Source organism: Ambystoma mexicanum, chromosome 1p (genome assembly GCF_040938575.1).
Source record: "Ambystoma mexicanum isolate Mex_15411 chromosome 1p, UKY_AmexF1_1, whole genome shotgun sequence".
NCBI lineage: Eukaryota > Metazoa > Chordata > Amphibia > Caudata > Ambystomatidae > Ambystoma > Ambystoma mexicanum.
Window position 1 is genome coordinate 178258473 of NC_090921.1, and position 26482 is coordinate 178284954.

Genomic DNA, 26482 nt, shown 5'->3' on the forward strand with positions numbered 1-26482 from the left:
GCTCCCAGGCACTTACTCCTTTACAGCTTTCCCTAGTCCCCGATGAGTGCTCCCAGGCACTTACTCCTTTACAGCTTTTCCTACTCCCCGATGAGTGCTCCCAGGCACCTACTCCTCTACAGCTTTCCCTACTCCCAGAGGAGTGCTTCCAGGCAACTTGCACTTTACAGCTTCACTTCCTCCTGGATGAATGCTTCAAGACACGTACTCCTTTACAGCTTTACTACCTCTGAAACACTTGTGTATAGGCGCGTTATAAATTCCATATCATATCATATTTCCCTACTCCCCGATGAGTCCTCCCAGGCACTTACTCCTTTACAGCTTTCCCTACTCTCCGATGAGTGCTACCAGGCACTTAATCCTTTACAGCTTTCCCTACTCCCCGATGAGTGCTCCCAGGCACTTACTGCTTTACAGATTTCCCTACTCTCCGATGAGTGCTCCCAGGCACTTACTCCTTTACAGCTTTCCCTACTCCCTGATGAGTGCTCCCAGGCACCTGCTCCTTTACAGGCTTCCCTACTCCCCATCGTGTGCTTCCAGGCACCTACTCTTTTGCAGGCTTCCCTTCTCCCCATTGCATGCTCCCAGGCACCTACTCCTTTACAGGCTTCCCTACTCCCCATCGTGTGCTTCCAAGCACATACTCTTTTGCAGGCTTCCCTTCTCCCCACTGCGTGCTCCCAGGCACCTACTCCTTTACAGGCTTCCCTACTCCCCATCGTGTGCTTCCAGGCACCTACTCTTTTGCAGGCTTCCCTTCTCCCCACTGTGTACTCCCAGGCACCTACTCCTTTACAGGCTTCCCTACTCCCCATCGTGTGCTTCCAGGCACCTACTCTTTTGCAGGCTTCCCTTCTCCCCACTGTGTGCTCCCAGGCACCTACTCCTTTACAGGCTTCCCTACTCCCCACTGTGTGCTCCCGGGCACCTACTCCTTTACAGGCTTCCCTACTCCCCATCGTGTGCTTCCAGGCACTTACTCCTTTACATGCTTCCTGCTCTCCATTGTGTACCCACAGCAGTTATTTGAAAAGGCTATCCTACTTTCTGCCCGTAGGTGGTCTCCAGTAATTGGAAGCTCTGTAGAGAACGCAGCCCCATGTCGGAGTTGATTGTGACGTGGGATGCACAGAAGGAATTGTGCCAGAGTAGACCTGAGGCCCATTTCCTCCCCAATTTGAGGGGGGGTCTTTGGCCCTGTCTACCACGAGTCTCCTAAGCGCTGGGTCTCAATACGTGAGTCTGAGCTGCCAGAGACTGCATCTGTGAGATGTCCTTTCCTCAGCAGCGCAAACACATGTTATTGTCATGGCGATTATCCTGACCTTTGAAATGAGCCGCATACCAAGTGTGCATTGCATGCGCCGAAGGAATGCAGTTTGAATTCCTATCACAGACACGTTTGATAAATAGGTGTTCATTTTTATGTTCCCAAATTGCACTTTGTTTTTACGCAAAGCAGTTAGCTTTCTAGATTAAGGGCACCCACCTTATTCCAAACTCACCTCTGGCTCTCAGTCCCGCCCACAACACTAATAATCCATAACTGGCCCCTCCCCCCCACCGAGGGGGAGATGTCTTCCAGTAAATGTTGTCCATTTCCAGCACTGCTTGAAGATGCTAGCAGGGCCTACTACAGTTAAGCAGCATGCCACACAACCTCCAAATGGTAGGTAGCTCCATGCGCGGCCCCGTAGAAGACCGTGAGCGGGAAACTGTCACACTACGGTGTAGAGTCTCCTGCACCAATATTGCATTTGGGAGGGATCAGCGACAGGCACTGTTCAGTATGCAGGCCCCATACACCCCACCCCACCCCACCACAAGGCTAATTGCATCCTGCAAGGTTTTGCCGAAGCTGCTCCCATGAGCGGGGGAATCCACACAATTCTTTGACTGCATTTTTGACTATCAGCCCCAAAAGCACAGTACCCTGGCGAATGTCTAAGTCTGCGGGATTTAACAGTCACTCTCACTGGTAAAAGAGATTCGCACCCGGCGAAGGGTCCACGGCCAATCAGGTGGCTGGAAGAGCGGGCGAGAATACACATTCTCTGATTCCAGCCACCAGAGCCCAGAGGCCCTTCCTCGGGTGGTGACATTTTTATTAAAAATATTTTATGTGGGGAGGCAACAGGGAGCCTCTTCCTGGTGCCTTCCCACCCCTCCACCCCCCAAAACAATCCTTATCCCTTTCCCACCACCTCCCTCCCCACTTCCCTGCTGAACTGGCGCTTTGTGCTCCGGTCCTGTCTCTCCTCCCGGCCACCACCATGAAAATGGAAAAGGGACTAGTCAGTGGTCGAAGTGTACGAAAAGAAGTAGTGGAACTATGTTCCCTGCTGGCCTACACCCACTCCCTGCTGTTGGTACTCTTGTTCAGAGGAGAATTGCCTAGCATTTCGGTGCTGGACTGCCCCAGGGCAGGACAAAGACTGATATGTTTAGGATATTTCTTCTCTGTGAAAGATAGTGAGCTAAAGACTCTGGGTAAGTCTCTCGCAACCAGGACTAATGTCTGGCAGAGGGACTCCCAGGACCTCCCTTGTTAATTTGCATATGCAAGTAACTTTGGGTCTCACCCTAAATTACTAGGGGAATCCAGACGTGGACCCCTTGTTCACTATTCTTAGAGAGGCACAGCTCCTCCCTACTGATGAGGTCCAACCAGACCGAAACACGTGTCTGGGGATGCTGTTGGTACTCTTGTTCAGAGGAGAATTGCCTAGCATTTCGGTGCTGGACTGCCCCAGGGCAGGACAAAGACTGATATGTTTAGGATATTTCTTCTCTGTGAAAGATAGTGAGCTAAAGACTCTGGGTAAGTCTCTCGCAACCAGGACTAATGTCTGGCAGAGGGACTCCCAGGACCCCCCTTGTTAATTTGCATATGCAAGTAACTTTGGGTCTCACCCTAAGTTACTAGGGGAATCCAGACGTGGAAACACGTGTCTGGGGATGCTGTTGGTACTCTTGTTCAGAGGAGAATTGCCTAGCATTTCGGTGCTGGACTGCCCCAGGGCAGGACAAAGACTGATATGTTTAGGATATTTCTTCTCTGTGAAAGATAGTGAGCTAAAGACTCTGGGTAAGTCTCTCGCAACCAGGACTAATGTCTGGCAGAGGGACTCCCAGGACCCCCCTTGTTAATTTGCATATGCAAGTAACTTTGGGTCTCACCCTAAGTTACTTGGGGAATCCAGACGTGGACCCCTTGCTCACTATTCTTAGAGAGGCACAGCTCCTCCCTACTGATGAGGTCCAACCAGACCGAAACACGTGTCTGGGGATGCTGTTGGTACTCTTGTTCAGAGGAGAATTGCCTAGCATTTCGGTGCTGGACTGCCCCAGGGCAGGACAAAGACTGATATGTTTAGGATATTTCTTCTCTGTGAAAGATAGTGAGCTAAAGACTCTGGGTAAGTCTCTCGCAACCAGGACTAATGTCTGGCAGAGGGACTCCCAGGACCCCCCTTGTTAATTTGCATATGCAAGTAACTTTGGGTCTCACCCTAAGTTACTAGGGGAATCCAGACGTGGACCCCTTGCTCACTATTCTTAGAGAGGCACAGCTCCTCCCTACTGATGAGGTCCAACCAGACCGAAACACGTGTCTGGGGATGCTGTTGGTACTCTTGTTCAGAGGAGAATTGCCTAGCATTTCGGTGCTGGACTGCCCCAGGGCAGGGCAAAGACTGATATGTTTAGGATATTTCTTCTCTGTGAAAGATAGTGAGCTAAAGACTCTGGGTAAGTCTCTCGCAACCAGGACTAATGTCTGGCAGAGGGACTCCCAGGACCCCCCTTGTTAATTTGCATATGCAAGTAACTTTGGGTCTCACCCTAAGTTACTAGGGGAATCCAGACGTGGACCCCTTGCTCACTATTCTTAGAGAGGCACAGCTCCTCCCTACTGATGAGGTCCAACCAGACCGAAACACGTGTCTGGGGATGCTGTTGGTACTCTTGTTCAGAGGAGAATTGCCTAGCATTTCGGTGCTGGACTGCCCCAGGGCAGGACAAAGACTGATATGTTTAGGATATTTCTTCTCTGTGAAAGATAGTGAGCTAAAGACTCTGGGTAATTCTCTCGCAACCAGGACTAATGTCTGGCAGAGGGACTCCCAGGACCCCCCTTGTTAATTTGCATATGCAAGTAACTTTGGGTCTCACCCTAAGTTACTAGGGGAATCCAGACGTGGACCCCTTGCTCACTATTCTTAGAGAGGCACAGCTCCTCCCTACTGATGAGGTCCAATCAGACCGAAACACGTGTCTGGGGATGCTGTTGGTACTCTTGTTCAGAGGAGAATTGCCTAGCATTTCGGTGCTGGACTGCCCCAGGGCAGGACAAAGACTGATATGTTTAGGATATTTCTTCTCTGTGAAAGATAGTGAGCTAAAGACTCTAGGTAAGTCTCTCGCAACCAGGACTAATGTCTGGCAGAGGGACTCCCAGGACCCCCCTTGTTAATCTACACCTACTCCCCACAAACCCCATCACCAGCCCCCCACCCCCCACACACACACTACAAACCCCCAACAATTGCAACTGCTGTTTAAGGGAACATTCAGTATAGTGCACTGAAAGTGCAAGTTTCAACTTATTCCCATGGACATAATTTAGGGGTCACCAGGGGACCCCTGAGGTCTCCCTTGCTACCCCTGTGGTCTCCCTTGCTACCCCTAAAAAAAAACTAACAAAAACGTTTTTTTTTTTACATTTAGGCACATGGGCTGTGGCCAGCAGCATATGGCTCTTTCTTTTTGGAGTGGCTGGTTTTACGATAGCAGTAGCCAGTTAAATAGCTCAGTGGGTTGAGCGCTATGTGTGTGATCTGCAGGTTGCAGGTTCGGTTCGACTCCCAGCAAGGTCAATTCAGCCTTTCATCCTGCTGAGGTTGATAAATGAGTACCAATACAGGTTGGGTGATATTGTATGTATATTTGTTCTATATGAAGCGCTTAAGCGCTATATAATAACACATCATTATCATTTGGCCTTGGACGTCTGCTTGCATTCACAGAATATCGTAACCATATTTTTCGTAGTGTGCTCAGAAACAATGTTATGTGATGACACTTCCTGTTTTGTCGAGGGGTGAAAGGTCGTGTTCCATCGCTTCCCGTGATGTCACTTCAGGTGGGTTCAAATGACATCACTTCCTGTGATGTCATCAGAGGTCAAGGTTCGTGTAATGTCACTTCCGCTACCCTGGGCATTTTGGTGAAATGACGTCCCTGCTTATTCCTACACTTTAATTTTAAAATGAAACCAATCCGGAATGGTTTCTTTTTCAAATAAAAGTATAGGAACAGTAAAACTTAATTGAAAAAAGTAGAGGAGCACCGCTCCCAACCGCTCCCGCTCACTTCGACCACTGGGACTAGTCCATTTTCCCTATGGCAGCGGTCATCTTTTTACATTTTTTCCCCTCTGGCAAGCGACGCCAATTTGCTGAGGAGAAAAAAAAACATTGGCACTCCGGATAAACCCCAGTATACGAATAGCTTTCACCCCCTCTGTAGGCGGCGAACATGGCCTTCAACGGACCACAACTCTTGCTGAGGGCCTTGCTTCGCTCGGGTCTAACTGGGCTTGGGCTGGTGGGCCGTTAATGGGCACATCCGCCACCCACAGCAGGGGTGACAGTCATATTCAGCCCTGGAGGCCATTTGATCTTGAATTCATTTGCGGGAGTAGTGGTGGGGGATACTGGCTATCGTTTTGTATTTAGAGTGCTTACTTCTTTTTTGGGGAATGTTCTGATACTACACATTAAAGATTACCAACCAAAATCATGGACGTATCCAACACCAGGCAGCATAGCCTGGCCTGCGTTGCTAGGTCTGGAAAAGATCCGCGGCTATGCTCATTTTGGGACTGTCAGGACTGGGCGCTAGCTAGCCTTTCTGATTGTAACCTGTGAGCTTCTATCCAGGGCTACAACCAAAAGACCCGGGGCTATAGCCCCCTCAGTACACTAGCAACACCTCTACACACGCACACGGGATACCAGACGCAAAACACTGTTTCTCCAATCAGCAACCGCAAACTTGCTGCACCTCCACAAACACAATTACCACCCCAGTCCTCTCATAAAGGACTCACAGGGGCAGGATGACATGCAGCCAAGCTGTATAAATAACATAAGACACCCCAGGACCAGCCCTAGGATTTGCGGTCCCTGGGCAGCAAAGGATGCTGTGGCGTTACCTATATAATACCAGTTTGCCATGCCATGCCATTGTAAAGAAATGCCAATGCTGGCTGCCTCCATGCAGTACCCCACCCTAAACCCTACTCCACGTAAGAACACTCATAAAGTTATCTTGGTTTATAAACTTCCAGTAAAATATGCCTTGCCACTGTAAAGAAATGTCCATGCTGGCTGCCCCATTGCCCTCCAGCCTTGCTCTTGAAGCACACATGCACACACTCATGCATACGAAGTCACACGCACATTCAATTTCTCTCTCATTATCATCATATAAAACATCCACACATGCATGAACACAGCCATGCACAACATTCACAAGGCACTGTCAATCACATGTGCACTTAAGCAGATGGACACCACACCTAGATCGCACAAATGCATACATACATTACACACATACACAAATATTATTTTACTCACCTGCTCTGCCGCAGCTTTGGACTAAATGCCTCCTACTCAGCTTGTCATGTCCTCCCCCCGCACCCCCCATCCCGGTCACCTGCGCCCCATGTTGGAAGGAACAAGGAAGCAGAGAAAACATCCTGGTTTTTATGCATGCACATTGAAGCCGGAGCAGCAGAAACGGATGCCCATGGCCCTGGAAATGGGCAGAGGTGAAGGAAAATGTTGGCCCTGTAGTTTCCCAGTCTGCTTGTCAAACAGGCCCTGCAAGGCTGAGGATGAGGAAGTAAGCGCCCGGCCTGGCATTGCACAAGGAGAGCGTGCTTGCTTTGGAACTGCAAAATGCCAAGGGGAACCAGGTTTTCCTGCTATTTCTGTCTTGGTGGAGGCCCCTCCATAATAGGTGGCAGGGTGGCACCCCATTGCCCATTATGGACGAGTCACCACTGCAGATAAGGCATATTGAGATGAAATGATTTGCCCGGGAGCACACAGTTTGGATAAGTGGAGAAGATGGGTGTTATGACCGGCTCTTGGTCATAGGGTTCACTCCAAGGGACACTCAGGATACACAGGCCAGGTATGCATAGTGGTTACTTTATTAGGGTTCTTCTGTTACAAGGATCAGATGTCATCATAGTTATTAGGAGATAAAGAGGAAAGGGACAGGAGCAGGAGCCCACTGGCACCCACCACCCAGGCTCACATAATCTAACTAACTGCCTGGATTGGAACCCATTCAACTCTAAACATTCTAATCAATCCTGGCGAGATACTCACTAACAACCCAACAATCTACCCGGGTCACCAAGGAACCAGTCACAACTCATACCGCTGTCAAATCCAATCTCAAATTCAAGCAACACAGACACTCCAAAACACCAATCACTCAACTCATCACACCAATTAAGGGAAGGCAACCAGCCATCACTAAACAACCACCACCAGCATAACGCTACAAATGTTGGCCAGACAAATGAGCCCATCAAACCAATCACAGCCCCAAAATGAACACAGCGGCAGATGAAACGTTGCCAGGCTTCTGAAATTAATCAAGAGCGGACTCAAGAACAATTCCAGAAGTCACCTAAAGTTTAAAAAATAACACAGGATGCAATGTCACCTGCATCTTCAGAATTCGAAGAAATCCTGGACCTTAACAACTCCATAAGGTCACCAAAAAACATGAAAGCTTCCCACAGCTTCACGTGAACTTTGCAGAGCCACACATCACCAAAAACAACATGGAAGCTTCACACAGCTTCAGGCACTAGTCCCCTGCTAGATGCCTCTGGGCTCCGCAGAGCCACAACCAAAACAACATTAAAGCTTCACAAAGCTTCACGTGAACTCCGCAGACTCACAAATCATCACAACATACACAGCTTCGCAAAGCTTGTGGTACTAGTGTCCTACTAGATACCTCTGGACCCCTCAGAGTCACAAACCAATTAATCAAAGCTCCAACAAGCTTCTATACTAGCCTACCACTAGTAACATCACTGACCCCGCAGGGCCTCAAAACACCAAACACCTCCAACTCCGCAGAGTCCCCTGACCAACCCTGGTCATGTACATCAATTAAAACACATTCCAAAAACCCCAATAGATTCCAAAACTAAGAACTGGTCATGCACCAACACTAAAACATTCACATACTACTCCAACACACACATGAAATACAGGATGCTCAAAATACAGACAACCCCACATAGAATGTTAACTACTAAGGAGCGCTGCAGTCACTCTAGCAGTCATCATGGGTTGCACATCCATACACGCACAAACAAAACATCACGCCTACAATGCCTCAAAAATTGTTATAGTAAGCATTACAATGACATATCAATAATCACATTATAAATTGCAGCTCTCATTTCCTAAAAGTCCATGTTGCCAAAGCATGGGCAACTCTAAATGCTGAAATGCCTCAAAGATTGTGGTAACCATTAATGAACAACATCACTCTTATTGTGCTTTAAGATCACAAATCTCACACCACACACACACAAGCAAAACATAGTCTTAGGATGATCAGAACATTGAAACATAGTACATCCAAGTCACATTTCCTAAAAGTCCATGTCGCCATTAAACAGGCAACCTAATATGCTAAAATGCCTCAAAACGTTATACTAAGCATAATAGGATCAACACCCTTTAATTGTCCACCTCAATCAACCTCACATGTTGCCAACTGGGGCCAACTCTAAAACCAACCTGCAATGCCTCAAAATGGTTACATCTAAAATAAAATGCATCTCCTATTCTCAGTGCAACATCATTCTCACCAATACTTCTCATGTTAATTCACTACTAATGCACAACAGTACTCTTCAGTCACAACTTGTCACATCGTTGCTCAATCCATTATGACATATTACTTTTTAAATGAAACTCCAAAATTTCTTCTGCAAGTGTAAACTAATCATCCACAAAAACTACTATCATACCCAAACCCAAACAGTAACCGTTTTCTCATTGCGTGGTCCCCACTTCAGACCAAATCAGCATAGCGTCTATACTCATTAAAACCTTTAGCCTTCCAGGTGCATAAAAAGGCACAATTACGCTTACTTGGCACGGAAATGACACTTCCCCTTTTTAAATAATGCTGGCATAGTCACTCAGGAAATGGTGGCACACTTGGGCAGCCTCATGCAACCCTGCCAATGTCTCCTTATGTACCAGGAGGCCTGCTACTGGCAGACTCCAACAGGCCATCCTTGCCCCAGGCTCCATGGGGCAGGATGCTTCTGACACCCCTGGGTGGCCGTCTCCAACAGCACTGGGGGCTGACTAAAGCAGTACTGGGTGGCTGACTCAAACAGCCCTGGGTGCTTTCCATTTCTCCATACTCTTGTCTTAGACAGCCTCTAATGACTCCTGGCCTCAAACAGGGCACTCTCCCTTCTTCCCAGGGGTCTCCTCTGACAGGATGTCCCTTCCAGCCCTGGGTGCTTTTCATTTCTCCAGACTCTTGGACAGCCTCTAATGACTCTTGGCCTCAAACTGTGCACTCTCCCTTCTTCCCAGAGGTCTCCTCTGACAGGCTGTCTCTTCCAGCCCTGGGTGGTGGGCACTGACCAGTCCATGGGGGGCAGCGGGATCTCCCTCACTTCTAACAGTCACTTTTTATCTCCTTGCATGCACCTCCCGCAGCAGAGTCTTTCCTCCTGTCTCACATGACATCACACAGGTACCTGTATCTCCTTTTGCTTCACTTGCTGTCCACATCAAGGTCCTCCTTCACCATACCTTGGACCACCTTCGTCGCCAATTATTATGGCCGGCTCTTGGTCATAGGGTTCACTCCAAGGGACACTCAGAATACACAGGCCAGGTATGCATAGTGGTTACTTTATTAGGGTTCTTCTGTTACAAGGATCAGATGTCATCATAGTTATTAGGAGATAAAGAGGAAAGGGACAGGAGCAGGAGCCCATTGGCACCCACCACCCAGGCTCACATAATCTAACTGCCTGGATTGGAACCCATTCAACTCTTAACATTCTAATCTCACACTCAACACACACAGCCTACATTCTGATGGTGACATCAATCCTGGCTCAGCACCCATGCAAGTGTAAGAGCCAACCCTAACAATGGGATTTGAGACCACTCTGCAACTCAGGCACTTGAACACATGTCTTCTCACATAAAATTTGTAGACATTTTGGCCCCGATTCATGGAATTATTTGCGCGGGAATATGGGAACTTGTGCACCAAACTGCAGGCAAAGTCCTTTTCGTCAATTCATGGATTTGAATGAGTGGGATTTTCCTGGGATTTGCATGGATTTCGTGCTGGCCCGGAACACCCCTGTGAGCGTGGCTTGTGCAGAGGGCTGGGAAGGAGGCGGAACACAGAAAATGGGGAAGAATAGGCAAAAAAAGTGGGCATTGCAAGGGACGGGCGGCAGGCAGTCCATCGCACGCCCACTATTGCGCAGAACAATACGTATTCATCGATCTGACCGCGCAACCTCTTGGCAGGGAAATGGCCAATGTAAATCCCTCATACTATCCGCCGCTCGAAGGCAGGCATATAGACACTTGCGCATGAGATTCACTATGTAGAGGTAAGATTAGGTGTCAGATTTAGGGGTGCGTATGCATTCGGGGTTCTGGTCTAACTTAAGGGTGCGCATAGGCAGTGTAGCGGGTTTCAGGAACGGTTTACGGTGGTTCGCACTCTGATTTTCTGAGTTTTACCTGATTTATGATAAATCGTACGTATGTTGTCAGAGTGCTGGTAACAGTTAAGGGAGAACCTGCACAGGGTCTTTGAGATGCAGGTCTGCTTGCGGAGGACCCACGCACTGTTTGAAGGGCTCGTGTATTCACGCCTGGGGGTGCAGATAAAGGTACTGGCTGTTTTTTGCTTTGTGTGGGGGCGTGTCTAGAGTGTTGCGGGCGTGTCGAGAGCGTTGCGGGCACGACTTGGGTATACGCTTACTTCGTGCAAACAATTTCATGAATACGCAGAGAGCACATTTTTTACCCTGTGCACAAGCTCGTGCAGTGTTGTACTCGGCGTGCAGCCCCTTGCAGAATGAATGCACACTTAACCATGACACAGGGCTTTCGTTTGCAACGGCTTTTTCCAACTTTGGTCTGAAAACATCAACTGACTGTTGAATGCAGTGCAACCAAACGTGCCTGTGCTTTCCTAATTGAAGTAAGGTGTTGCTACAGCGCTATGTTTACCACATGAAATTTGGCCTACCATCAAAGGGCACTTTTGGAAACAAATTCTAAACCTACTTCAAAGCATGCCAGTGCAGCTCGTCAGGCACGAACTGGGTCTACGATCACTAACTGCAGTTGTTGAGTGGAACCCCTTGTTGCTTTATCGAAAAACTCTAGCTAATTGTGGCGCCACTCAAAAACCCAATCATGTCGACCTTGTTATTCAATCATGGGCCAAATGCTGTACCAATTTGCTCGTTGAAGCAAACATCACAGAGGAATTACTCATTAACAATCCCAATGAGGCAAAAAAGATATTCTGGATCTACGACTGGATTAGAACTGAAGATGAACGAGCAGAAATGAAGCTGCAATCCCACATTTACACAGAAACGAAAGCTATGAGCAAAATACCAAGCTACCTAAGTAAATTTCCACGTCCTGTGTACCGAACAACGCGCATCAGACTAACCCTCTGATTCATGGAATTATTTGCGCGTAAAACGCAGATTTGCGCGCCATTCTGCCTGAAAATCCCCATACCTCAAACAGGGATTTTCGGGCAGAATGGCGCGCAAATCAGCGTTTTACGCGCAGTTAATCCCATGAATCAGGCTATAAATCTCGGTAAAACAAAGGAAATGCTAATTCAGTGAAAACAGATCAATATAAATAAGCAATTATGTCGATTGTGCCGTACAGAAAAAGAGGCATTGAAACATCTTGTACTTGTATGTAACGAGCTAAACCTGACAAGCACAAATTACTTGTCTTCATTCATAAACAATGCGCGTATAAGAGATGTTGCCGCCCGGTGGTACAAGTTGGGTGAAACGGAAAACGTGAAATGAATCTTCGCCTTAGGAAAACTGTTACATGAAGTGTTTCAAAAGGATACACGGGACGCAAACGGAAAACGTGAAATGAATCTTCGCCTTAGGAAAACTGTTACATGAAGTGTTTCAAAAGGATACACGGGACGCAAACGGAAAACGTGAAATGAATCTTCGCCTTAGGAAAACTGTTACATGAAGTGTTTCAAAAGGATACACGGGACGCAAACGGAAAACGTGAAATGAATCTTCGCCTTAGGAAAACTGTTACATGAAGTGTTTCAAAAGGATACACGGGACGCAAACGGAAAACGTGAAATGAATCTTCGCCTTAGGAAAACTGTTACATGAAGTGTTTCAAAAGGATACACGGGACGCAAACGGAAAACGTGAAATGAATCTTCGCCTTAGGAAAACTGTTACATGAAGTGTTTCAAAAGGATACACGGGACGCTATGCTTGTGAAACACAGAATTTGTCGAACTAAACCAACAAAGAACGGCTCCTAATCCCTCACTACTAACTAATAATTGTAATGATGAATAGATTGTTTTTATCACATGCTGGCAAAGGTTTGTAATAAACCATATGTCGGGCAATAAAAAAATTAAATAAAAATAACAATGTTGTTGCTTTGCAACAGTTTTAGATTTGCTTTTATTGTAAAGGTGTTTTGTTGTGTGTTGTCATCATTATGAGTCACTTGTCCTCCTTTCCCCTTTCAATTCCCTTTTTTGGATTTCCACTTACTATATTTTTGCTCTAAAAAAATAACTGAAAAGTACACAAATCATATTAAAGCACTCGGCCAACTGTGTACATCTTTATAAAACTATGTTAAGCAAAAAGGGTACTATTTTAGCATTATTTTCGCCCCTCTTCAATGGGATACTACAAATACCAGAATGCAGTTCAGCGAAAGGCAATGACCTGTGGATTTTGTAAACGTACTTTCAAGACTTTAAAACTGAAAGCAAAAAGGTTATGTGTGAAAAGGTAACTTGTTTTTTATTGTTTGATAAAGGCATACTTCAAATATGATTTGAGGAAAATGTGACATTCTTCAAAAATAGCACTTTTTCAGATGTCAAATAAGAATTTGAAAATAAAGGCGATAGTTTAAAGCTTTTTTGTGTGAGGTATTAAAACTGTCTTGTAAGAAGGTCTACTTTTGGCAGCTAATGGGTGCTTTGTGTGTGCTTTCGGGATAAAACACCACTTTGGTGGTCTTTCACCAAGCCGTTAGGAACGTCTTGCTGAAAACAAATCTTCCGAAAATGAACCCTCGCTTTTAAATGTCCTCCACTTTAAAAGCTCTGCCAAAATAAATCGCGTGAGAAGTGTTTATGAGGCCACAGTGACACCGGCTTCTGAGCGGCTGGGGAGGTGAGGGCATTTCTCTCGAGCGTTTTCTGTTGGGTGACACGTGACTGAGTGCGGCCTATCAGGGACAGGTAGATCAATGATCCTTTTGCCTGGCAGCAGCAATACACACTGTATGACTTGGTATGCCTCTGGGCCCCCGTGTTTGTCAGGGCCTGGGCAGCGGCACAGACTGCCCATGTCTAGGGCAGGCCCTGGAGCACCCAACAGCTTGCCAGGTCTCAGAGACACCCTCTCTCATGACGCCCCCCACTGTCCTCAGACGCACGTTCCTCACAGCTCTTTGTGCGTTATCAACACGGGTTAGAGTGTTCCAAGGCTTCAGTTCAAAGCAGTCCTTTGAGTGCCCTGCCTGCGGAGGATGACGCAGGACCAGACGTTCTTTCCTCAGGGACTTTCCCCTTTTGCGGAAGGAGCGACAATCTAAACAGCCTTTCATTCCATATTTGCATGCTCTGCCTGTGTACGTAGGCCACATCCGTATCCTACTGGCACGGCCCAACTTCCCGCAAACGCCACAACCGATGACCCATCCGGCACTGGACCACCCCCAACGCCGCACTGGGCTCCGACCACCACCCTGAGCCGGCTAGGCAACTGCTGGACCGTGGGCGAGGGGAAGAACGTGGAGCTGGTCCAACGTAAACCTCATTTCAATGCTTTTTGGCGGCAGGCCCAGGCAGTAAGCTGTAAAATGACTTAATCACATTTGATATTAATTCCGAAGGGCTTATCCTGCCCACTCTTAGTACTTTCAGATGATGAAAGACTTTGCTTTTATTTTCCCATTGTGGGATGCCACTGTCATTAAAAACAAAAATCTAGACTGAGTCACGTCACAGCCTTTTGGCCTGAGGCTTGCATTCCCGTTAAGCCCTGGTAGAGCCAGCTCGACTCATACAGAAATTGAAAGCGTGCCTCCTTCCTCTTTTCCCTCTCTTTCTCTCTTGTGTTTTGTTGCTGTCGCTTCGTCTCTTGTCGGAGATCCTGATTAAAACAGTGACAGCGAATGGCTTCGTCCAGCCGGCGGAATACGGTTGAAGGGCGCCCAGCGGTGAGCTCCTGGTTGGCTGCGGGGACCCTGATGTTGGCTCTGGCTTGCCTCCTCGGTTTGGTGGTCTTGGGCCAGCGGCTAGTCATTCTGCAGGAAGAGCTGGAGCGAATGAGGCGGGAACTGTCGACGATGATGCCGTGCGCCCCTACGAATAACGAATCCAGCGGGATCTTTGCCAAGGTAACTGCCAAATGTCCAGGGGTGTGGCTAGTTCTGGAAAAGATCCGGGGCTACGCTAATGCTGGGACTGTCGGGACTCAGGGCTAGCTAGCCTTTTCGTTGTAGCCCCTGAGCTTCTATCCTAGGCTACAAGCAAAAGACCTGGGGCTATAGACCCCCTAGACATAACTAGTGACGCCTCTGGTAATGTCAACAAACATTAGCATTTATATAGGGCAGACTATGCAGAAAGGCATCCGTTGGTGCCAGCCATCGATTCCCTAAATTCGAAATGGACTAGAGTGAAATTAGTCTGCATAGAAACCTCTTATCCTCAGCAAAGGGCAGATGGGAGAATCCAGATGGTAAATGTGGAAGCACACCGGATGTAGAAGTGGTGGCGTCAACAAGAAAATTGAATTTCTAAAGCCCAAGACTCACAAAGGGCAGCAGGCTACTGAGAGAACCTTGGTAAAGTGCCAATTTTGGTTGGGTAATAGCAATTGCAGATACAAAGGTATGCTATGTTACTTGGCATTTATATAGCCCCTTATGTATCATTGGTATGACCTCAAAGCGCTGGTAGGTTGAACGCCCTCGGGAACCATAGTTCAGGTCAGTAGAGAGGGAGAGTGTGTTGTACGGTGCGTGGGCGCACCGGATATGTGTGCAGCTGGTGTAGTCACTTTATATAATGGTGGTGATTTGGTGCAGTATAAAAGCATATTAACATAAATACCAAACTGTTTGTATTATTGTTGTTATTAGTCGTAGTAGTGGTATGCCCAACCAACAGGACAACAGCACTGTGCGGGAAGACGCAAGATGGAGTAGGAGGTGGCTGCGATCAAATAATCCAAGGACAGGTTTAATACCGGTTGACGCTGGTTTCACAGTGGGCTGAAAGGTCACCCGTGCATTGTCCAAACTCCCACGCCCCGCCCTACAAAAAGTGCATATTTGCATAATCACACCTCCTAGTCTAAAGAACGCAAGGCGCTGTGAGCCCACTGCGCTGAGGAGAACGCCATTCGAATCAGAACCTAGCATATTAAAATCAGGCAAGCACAGTTCACTTTTGTAATTTCTTTTTAATAGCGTGTGTAATTAGATTTACCCCATTAGTGGTGCTTTTGAGTTACCCTTTCATCAGCGTTAGAGAGTGGTGCTATTGAACTGGAGCGCCTTGTGATCTTGGGCGATCCTGTTCTGAGCTCTTGTGCTATCAGTGTCTTCAATGGACACATTGACACATCAATAATTGGCATATGTAGTAATAGGGCAAACAAAATTGCCTGCACTCATAATTAACCATGTTGTATATCTGGCATCTGTATATCCCCAGTGGGTGCTAATTTTTTTATCATTTTCAGAAATTCGCTTTATTTCTAACTGGACACTGCCGATAACTTGTAAACAGGCCTTAATGAAACATAACACGCCTTTTTGTTTTTGTTTTGTTTACTGAGGCAGCGATTTGATGCACTTCTGGACTGCACAGCAGTGCCCCGTAATGTGCATGTGTATTAACATTGCTGCTAGGGTCTATACAGAAAACGACTGGTAAAGGAGGGACAATATTTTACACTCCTGTGCATCATAGGGATTTACAGTACAAGAAACAGTTCTGTGGTGTGCGCAGGATTGCCCACACATATTATCAATGGAGCAGCTTGTATCATCTATTAAACTATGATGGAGGCTTTCTGGAAATAAACGGAATCACTTCTATGGACTAATAATGTTGGTAGATACGTAACAGTAACAAAACATGATTTGCCCAAGATCACACACTTTATGTTACTGGGATTCGCGTCCAATCTGCAACGTAGGACCCTGACAGGCTAGATATTTCCTTAGCTCTGGTTCTGGTTTTATATATATATATAATCAACCAATCTGATAAATGTATAAAGCCTTGTGGAAATACATTGGAAAGGAGCATAGCTGTAGCTATGTAAGGCCCATCGTTCTCCTCTTCGCCGCTAGCAGAAACCTTCAGGGGGGAGGGGGCTAACGCATCAAATTGTAGGGGGGTGCCTGCAGAGAGTGTGTGGGCGGAGCACGTCTTCTTGAATGGGGCCCCCTTCCCGTTGTTTCAAAGGAATGTTTGTAGGCACTAGTGCCAAAGGTGCAATTAAATGCACATTGCGCCAGTGACGTTACCAAACACAAATACAAAATGCACATTTGGATGGCACCTGCCAGCATGGTAATGCTGCGGTTGTGTTGTGGTGCGTGGTTGCCTTTGTCAGCAATAGTTTGTGGTGCGTATTTAGCTGCATTGCACTATCGAAAGTTAGAAAGCGGGGGGGGGGGTGGGGCGGGGATCAGACGTGGTCGGGTCCCAGGAAACTGACTAGAAATGTGGTCCCTGAATTTTTGTCATGGCATAGTGTCGCCTGATATAGCATCCCCCAGCCTAACAAAACATCTCGACACCCAACAGCAAAACAACATAAGTTACACAATGGGACGTACACCAACCAAAGACAAATGTCTACACTAAATTTCCCTAACCACCACACAAACCCACCGCGTACCGTATACACCAACAACTCTCCATACTCTTTAAACACCTCTCCACCACACAAACAATTTATATTAGCAACCAGGAGCGCAAATGTGAGCTACGGGACAAAAACAGGGCGGCGCAAGGATGCAGTGTTGCAATGTTGATGTACACACTACAGACAGCATTATCTTTTCAGATCTGCACACAAAAACGTTGCAACAAAGTATCCATGCCCTGTCCTGTGTGTGTTGCCTGGCTCACCACTTACAGATCCTGAAGCTACAAGGGGGGTGTGTTATGTAAGACTCAATAACCTAACATAAGCAGGCATGGCAAAGAATTCACTCATTCTCATTTGGGATCCCGATCTAAATGGCCCAGGCAACTTGGGTGACTGGCAAGAAAAGGGCAAGAAATGAATGTCAGTCTGTTATATAATCTGTGGGCAGTCACTGGCTGGTGAGACTATATATGCCTGTCAAATTAAGTGATATGAGAACTCACGGAGGGTCACTGCAACAAAACGAAAATTAAGTGATATGGAAAAGTAGGGAGACTCACTGCAACAAAAATGCACTTCTAAATGCCGGCTTCGAGGGCCACTAATGGACGAGCACAAGAAGACACCATATTGTCCGTAAAATCATGAAATCTGCCTCACTGTTAGGACGTCTTTTTTTTCAAATAGTGTGAACTTAATCACTTCTAAAGACTTCACTTTCTGCAGTTACGTCACAGTGAAATTACTTTGAGCAGTGTACCTGGTATTAACTACCACCCCCCTGCAAATTAGGCACTTGACCACATACAAAAAATGCAAAAATCACATAGTAAACCAGCCTGGCTGGCCATATAAAATTACTTATCGGCACATGTTAAGGCAAACGAATATCATTATACCTTTATTTTAACATCCTGAATTGAAAGTCATTGAATGCAAAATATTCATAGTGCAAAAATCTCCTATTGCACAATCTCCTATTGCACAACACTGTGATTTCAGCACTTTAAGAAATACAGCGGTACGTTTACTTAAAAAATGTAAATTACACTAAGGGGACCTGTTACATTTGCTCTTACGTGCAAACCCCCAGTAAGCAGTTTTAGTCATTTGCACAGTGAAGTGTAAACAAAGGTGTAAATGCAGGCTTAATCCAGCACTTGAGTCTTTCACTGTGTAATACAAAGTGAGTGAATGACACTTGCCATTCAAGCACGGCAGGTGGTGTCTACAATGAATTCCTAGGGTACCAACTTGATTGCATAAGATTCTGAAACATGTGTGCTAGCATAAAAATGGCAGGCTGGCGTAAATGCTTGTCTTTGTACGACGGCGATGATGGTGGCGTGGAAAACGCCCCCTCTCCGCCATACAAATAAATACAAATATGGCACGGTGTAAAAAAGAATGAGTAAAACGTTTACGTATACATGTTACACATGCTTTCTATGGCACGTCATAATGAACATGATGCTCACTCTGAAAGACAGTGTGTAACATCGTCACCTGCAAAACACAAACAGACAAACAGGGTAATTCATAGATTTCAGCGCAGAGGCAGCGCACGCGAGCAGCGCAGAGAGCTAGCGTGCACCAGTGTGCGCCAGCCGTGTGCACTAAACAGCATCCTGGCGCACCGCGTATTCATGGAATATCCAAGCCATTTTGAGCGCTGGCGCAGAGAACATCCCGCAGCGCCAGTTACGCCCCCAAGACCGCCGCTTGCGCAAGGATTAAGCATTGAAATCCCCAATGCAGCGCAAAGGGACGCGCTAACCTTGCACCAGTTCACAGGGCTGGGACAGTGCATTTGGGGGGTGCGTGGGGAGAATCACACGTGATAGGCCTTGTGCGAGCGGGGTACGTGTTTTTCGGGGGTGCGCATGGAGAATCACATGTGATAGGCCTTGTGCGAGCGGGGTATGTGTATTTCGGTGGTGCGCGTGGAGAATCACATGCGATAGGCCTTGGGGAGCGGGGTAGGTGTATTTTGGGGGTGCGTGTGGAGAATCACACGCGATAGGCCTTGTGCGAGCAGGGTACGTGTATTTTGGGGGTGCGCGTGGAGATTCACACGCGATAGGCCTTGTGCGAGCGGGTTACGTGTATTTCGGGGGTGTGCGTGGAGAATCACACGCGATAGACCTTGGGGAGCGGGTACGTGTATTCCGGGGGTGCGCATGGAGAATCACACGCGATAGGCCTTGTGTGAGCGGGGTACGTGGATTTCGGGGTGCGCGTGGAGAATCACACGGGATAGGCCTTGTAGGAGCGGGGTACGTGAATTTCGGGGGTGCGCGTGGAGAATCACATGCGATAGGCCTTGTGCGAGAGGGGTACGTGTATTTTGGGGGTGCACGTGGAGAAACACACGCGATAGGCCATGGGGAGTGGGGTACGTGTATTCCGGGGGTGTGCGTGGAGAATCACACGTGATAGGCCTTGTGCGAGCGGGGTACGTGTATTTCGGGGGGGTGCGTGGAGAATCACACGCGATAGGCCTTGTGCGAGCGGGGTGCATGTATTTCAGGGGGGCACGTGGAGAATCACATGCGATAGGCCTTGGGGGGCGGGGTACGTGTATTCCGGGGGTGCACGTGGAGAATCACACGCAATAGGCCTTGTGCAAGCGGGGTACGTGTATTCCGGGGGTGCGCGTGGAGAATCACACGCGATAGGCCTTGTGCGAGCGGCGTAAGTGTATTTCGGAGGTGCGCGTGGAGAATCACACGCGATAGGCCTTGTGCGAGCGGGGTACGTGTATTTTGGGGGCTGCGGGCTGCGCAGGTAGTTTAACACACGTTTTCGCTGTCACGGGAGGGGTACGTGTATTCCTGGTGTGCCCCAACGTGAATTGGCAGTGTGTGTCCTCCCAGGTGTGCCCTCTCCCCCCTCCCCAGGCCCTGCAGGCAGTCCACAACACAGGGGACTACCCTGCACCCCTGGCCATGCCCCGCAGGCAGCACAACCACCCTGGCCATGCCCCCCAGCCAGCCCACATGTCACCATGCACAAGTGAGCACCGACACATGGCCCCCTGCACCCCCACCCACCCAGCAGTGACAGGCATCTGCCAGCAGGCCCCAACTCGTGTCCCCACACCCACTCACCCACCCAGAAGTGACAGGTACCTGCCAGCAGGCCCAGACTCATATCCCCCCACCCACTCACCCACCCAGCAGTGATAGGCACCTGCCAGCAGGCCCCAACTCATGTCCCCCCACCCACTCACCCACCCACCCAGAAGTGACAGGCACCTGCCAGCAGGCCCCGACTCATGTCCCCCAACCCACTCACCCACCCAGCAGTGACAGGCACCTGCCAGCAGGCCCAGACTCATGTCCCCCAACCCACTCACCCACCCAGCAGTGACAGGCACCTGCCAGCAGGCCCAGACTCATGCCCCCCCACCCACTCACCCACCCAGCAGTGACAGGCACCTACCAGAAGGCCCCGACTCATGTCCCCCCACCCACTGACCCACCCAGCAGTGACAGGCACCTGCCAGCAGGCCCCGACTCATGTCCCCCCACCCACTCACCCACCCAGCAGTGACAGGCACCTAACAGCAGGCCCAGACTCATGTCCCTCCACCCACTCACCCACCCAGCAGTGACAAGCACCTGCCAGCAGGCCCCGACTCATGTCCCCCCACAACACCTAATGACGATCCACAATCATAGCCCTTATGGCCACCCAAATCACACCCCACGCCACCCCAGTCCAAACACACAAACAGGTATTACATTCACCCCACAATGAAATCACCATCACATGATATATCCCAAATGGTAAGTATGCACATCAACATATTTCCATCACACCCACACAATGGGTGCATGTGATTGAGAAAAGACACATTGTGACATGCATGAAACAAAAGAGAGAATAGCACACATTGAAGTAGGAAATAAAAATGTATTAAATGAAACACAAAAGAATGCAAATAATGAATAAAAAGGTGCATTTCCAAAATAAAAAATAAAAATATAGGAAAGCAGAATCCAAATCAATCCAAAAGCTCGTGTCCAAAGTCTCAGTCCGGCAAAACAAATGCAAAGTGAAAAAACAAGATAAAACCATTGCTCCCTGGAAAAATCAAAAATAATAAGGCAAATCCAGTGAAGAACTATTTACAAAGTACAAATCCAGGGTCCATGAGCACAACCATTGAAATGAAACCTACAAAAAACACTACCTAATGAAGAACTATATACAAAAAGGTGGGGCATTGTCCAAGCGCCCCAACAGAAATAAAAACAGAAAGGAAACCTAACACTAACTAACTATATACAATGGCGGCAGGCAAGTCCTACGGCCCACTCTGTGATGTCCCGGGCCAGGGCATCATCGAACTCCATGTCAATGTCCCGGATGCGGGCCTTTGCCCTGGCCCGAGGTCTCGCAGGGATGCAGTCATGGCCTGTTCCAACTCCCTGTGAGTTGCCTCGAGGCACTCAGCCCGCCTCAACGCCCGGCGCATGGAGGACTCCGCCCTGACCATGGTGAGCCGTGCCTCTTCCGCCCGCCGCCGCTCCGCATCTATCCGCTGGCCCAACCGTTGCCACACGAAAGACACTCTTATTCCAAGGTCCTCCTGCCCTCCAGCTGATGCCTGCCCCTCTGATGTAGATGGCCCCAAGCCATCATCGCTCCAAACTTGAGCCTGCTGCTGCTGTCCATGTGCCCTGCCCGATGATGCCGGCACAGCCTCCATCTGTTGGTCTCCAGTTGGTGGGGTGTCCACCCCTGCTGGACCTCCGACTCCCGACTGTGGCAGGGATGTGATCTCCACCAAGCTGGCTGTGTTGGTCGGGCCAGGTCCACAGGGGGCCCTGGTGGAATCTGGGCCAGAAGACGGCAGGGAGAACGACTGGCACATAGTCTCCACAGAGGAGGAGAGGGCCACCAGAGTGCTCAACACATGTAGGAACCCTGCGACCATGGCCCCTCCAACTGTGCCATGTTGCCACGCAGCTCTTCGTGATGGCGTGTGTGGTCCCCCCAGAAAGCACGCACGTCATCACGAATGACACGCGTGCGCAACGCGACACCAATTAGGACGGACTCCATACAGTCATGGGTCTCCTCGTCCACAGGTAGTGGAGTGCCAGATGACGTGGGCCTCCCCCCTACCTGCGGATGGGCCTGGGATGGGGCATCCCCGCTGGTACATGCTGGTGCAGTCTCTGGGTCAGGGACAGTGATATGCACAGGCCCCTCCGCGGTGACCTGTGCTACCTCCTGCCCCTGGTCCTGGACTGCACCACTTGCACCAGTGGTACTACCCCCACCAGGCCCCATGTGCGGCTCAGTAGCGGCCCCCTCCTCCTCTGTGGAGACCACCGACCTGGATGGCTCTGCACCGTCTTCCACCATTGCAAGCCCCTGTGGGGGCTCACCCAGCACTTCCGCTACAGCCGTAGTGGCAGACGTGGCACCAGTTGCCTCGCTCCTGGATGATGGCAATTCCTGGGAGGGTGGCTGGGCCTTGCGGCGCCGCCCGGTGGAGGCATCCCCGCCGCTCTGCTCCATAGCGCCGTCTCCGCCCTCTTCTTCACTCGACGCTGCGTAGAGGGAGACATAGAACACAAGCATCAGGGTACTGTACAATACTCCCCTAGACAGGAAGCAATAACACATTAGTGGCACTGTCAAACGTCACTTCCATCCTGTCCCCCCCAACACATGGGTCATTGCAGGCAACACACATGCAGAAACAGGCACGGCACATGCAATCAACCTCAGCATCCATGTACAAGGGCCTCTATTGACTTAAATGTTGTCTTCAAACGCACATCCATCATGGCTCATACTGATCCCATGCACACACATCACCGGAGGGTCATGCATCAGGGCTCGTACACCACAGACACAGTGGATACAAGGATGACTAGACTGCATAAGTGAATCAACACATCGTCACGGACATGTGTCATGCATCCATGGCATTTCTAAGTCACACACACGCTACTCAGACACACAGACATGTACACCATACATGTACATGAGAGCAGCACCCATCTCTCACACCCCATCCATGTCCAAGTACAGTGACAGGCATGCGTTCACGTGTGCATTCCGCATGCTGCTCCCCATGTTGCATTGTAACACATGCACCATCCATGTGGTTCACACATGACTGTTTTCAGATGCATTACCATGATGTTCCTGCACACACACATCCATACATGGCTTATGTCACACATACAGGCAAGTAGCTGACTACCAGCACATTGCAACATGCCCTGTATCATACAGCAATGCATGGCCACTTACCGCTCGACTCCAGATGTGCCTGCATCCTGAGGATCTGGTCGTGAAGGACTGGGCGAATGCGCTCCAGGACCCTCATCTGCTGGTTGGTAAGCTGGCCCCGGCGCCCCACTGCATCCTCTGCCTCTAAGAGGTGCTGGGCCTTCTTGAGGGTCCTGGACTTGTAGTCCTCCCAGCGCTTCTGGACGTGTCTCAGGTCTCGGGGTGCCACCCCCTTCGCGTTGATGGCACCCACTATGTCTGTCCAGATCCTCCTCCGTCCTTCCTTGTCGGCGTGCGATGGTGTGAAGAGGGCATCATAATGCCCCAGAACTTGCTCCACCAGGATACCACTGTCCTCATCGCTGAAGCTGGTAGCCCTCTGCCTCCCTGGCTGGGGGTCGCCAGTGGTGTTGGATGGTGTTTGCCCCGACATGGAGACCCCCGAGGCAGGTGTGGGTGGGCAACTGGGTCCTGGGGCTGGGCTGTGGAGTGATGGTATCCCATTCAGGAGTCTTCTGTTCCAGTAGGGGTGGACACAGCAACTGGACCCCTGCAGATGGCTGACGTGCAGGCACCAAATAGCAGGGCACGTGGGCAGCAGGCAGGCAGGCAGCAGCAGATGGCAGGTGGGAGCGTGCTCGGGGCTCTTGGGGGCAGGAAAATGGCCTTTTGGGCATGAGCGTGGTCTTCCATGTGTTGTCGCGTGGCCAGCTTGATACGGAGTGATTTGGCACATGAAAAAAGTGAACGTCAGTGTGTAATTCGAGGAAAGGCCCTTAGTGCATAAGCGCGTCTGTGACGTTACGTGCACTGGCGTTTCCCCACATCCGCGTGTTAATGCGTGTAATCCGAGAGCGCGTAAGTGACGTGATGCGCGTGGGCGTTTCACTCGTGACGGGTGCATAGTGATTCAGCACGTGAAAAAAATAAACATGTCCGCGTGTAAACCGAGGAAAGGCCCTAAGCGCGTACGCGCTTCTTTTACATAACGCGCACAGACGTTTTCCTCAGCACGGGTTAAAGGTGAGCGGGGCCAGCAATTTGCTGTACGTGCCTTTCGTGGAGAACGACGTGTGTTGCTACTTCGTGTTGTTTCGCGCGCCATCACAATTTAACAGCGGATCAAGGACATATCTCTTCTTTTGGCGTGGGTATTGGCTACAGGTGTTTTTCATTATCACGCTAGTCTGACGGTGAGTCGCGCACGCTATTTTTCCCACTGCGGGTGCCCCTGTGTATCACGTACCCGTTTTCGAGGTCATAGTAACCTGCGTGACCCACGCGTACCTGTTTTTTTTCGTCCTTGGGTGCCACCGTGTACTGCAGGAGGTTAATTCCACACACGTGGGTTACCAGGGTTGCGTGCACTGTTTTACTGCAGTTCTGGGGTGCCTGAGCGTTGCGTGACCCGTCACTTCATCACCGAGGTCACATAAAGCCTTTCAGGTGCAGGGGTGCTTTTAACATCTTGTATCCCACCCCTTTCACCCCAATCGCCCAGGACAATTGTCGTGTACACCTCCCATTGGCACTTCTCCATCTGTGCCGGCACTACTCCATCTGTGCCATGGTTGGGAGGCCACCAAAGGTGAGGGGCACCTCAGCTGGGCGTACTCCTCATGGTGGGCGTGGTCAGGGACGTGGCCGGGGTGACCAGGGAGTAGGGGGACTCCAGGGTGTCCAGGGTGGCCGCAGAGGGGGAAGAGGCAGGGGTGCGCCACTTCGGCACAATGTTGTGCCATGTGTTGGTGCAGTCATGCCACCACCGCCTGTGGTTCTGGGAGATGTAGCTTCTGCATCTGGCACTGGCACCCATGTGACCCGGCAGTCCGTTTCATCGACTGCCACGGGCCCAAGGGTAGTGGTAGCTGCAGGTGCAGCTGTGGACACCACCACCCAGGCTCAGGGTCTGCCAGCGCAGCCTGCGTTGGCACTTGAAGAGTCCATGGAAGATTTCCTGCAGGTCAGGAGGAACACCATAGGTGCACGCAGGGCTGCCGTGACCGAGACACGTGTCCCTGGGGAAGTAATGTCATCTGCTGCCCCGACCAGCCGGGAGTTGGCAAGTGCAGTGGCAGATGCAGCCAACAACACCCCGGTTGTGAGTCTACCAACCAGGACAGTCACGGTCAATGACCCATGCACAGCAGATGTAGCTGCGCAGGGTCCATTCCAGGGCCCACAGCAGCCACTGACGCAAGTCGGGGCTTCACTCCCTGCCACTCCCTCGGCACATTCCACCAGCGCCACTGCCCATACTGATCAGGGCGGCCTTTGCCAGGCAGGGTCCGGTCCAGCGCCCAAGAGGAGGAAGGTTGCACCTGCTGCACAGGCTGGGACCCCATACACAGCCACAACCTCCTGCACGTCGAGGAAGAAGCCTTTCTGTGCGCAGTAACTGGATTTCCATGTGGACTACGTGCGGGACCACAACCGTGACATGCTAGTGGGGCCTAATTGTCAAACTACGGCTGCCCATCTTGATACCCACTGGAAGCAAGTTGCGGAACCTGTGAGTGCATTCAGCCATGAGGTGCGCACGGCGCAAGAGTGCAAAAAGCGTTGGAATTACCTCAAACGCAGCGCTAAGGCAAAGCTTGCCTCAAATTACAACATGACTCTGGTGACTGGCAGTGGGCCGGCACCTGAGGAGGAAGATCTCACTACGCACTATGCTGATGACACTCAGCTAGTAGTGGAGTTGAGCAGGGACTACATTAGGGACAGCCAGACCATATAGGACCTTTCCTTAATGAAGCCAATTGTACCACCATAACAAGAGCAACCATTCTATCCCGCCTGGATTATGGGAACGAGTCACTCGTTGCGGAGTTCATACCACCTGAATTGGTCGAAGGAGTGGGAGAGATGCAGGACTTTGATGCCCAGTCCAGTGAGTGTTGATGCGTGTTTGTATAGGCCATGTGTGTTTTACTTGTGTGATGTGTTGTGTATGAC

General features: G+C 49.6%; 1 protein-coding gene across 3 annotated transcripts in view; it reads left to right on the forward strand.

Annotated features, from left to right (window-relative positions):
* TNFSF13 (TNF superfamily member 13) overlaps positions 1–26482 on the forward strand; it is a 642202-nt gene that overhangs the window by 62886 nt on the left and 552834 nt on the right. The window contains exon 1 of one of the 3 annotated variants that reach the window (XM_069646229.1): positions 13992–14771. The exons of the other annotated variants lie outside the window; for them this stretch is intronic. Coding sequence (XP_069502330.1) covers positions 14547–14771 — 225 coding nt within the window. The 5' untranslated portion in view covers positions 13992–14546. Of the gene's footprint in view, positions 1–13991; positions 14772–26482 lie in introns of those variants that run through there. 3 annotated transcript variants of the gene reach the window in all.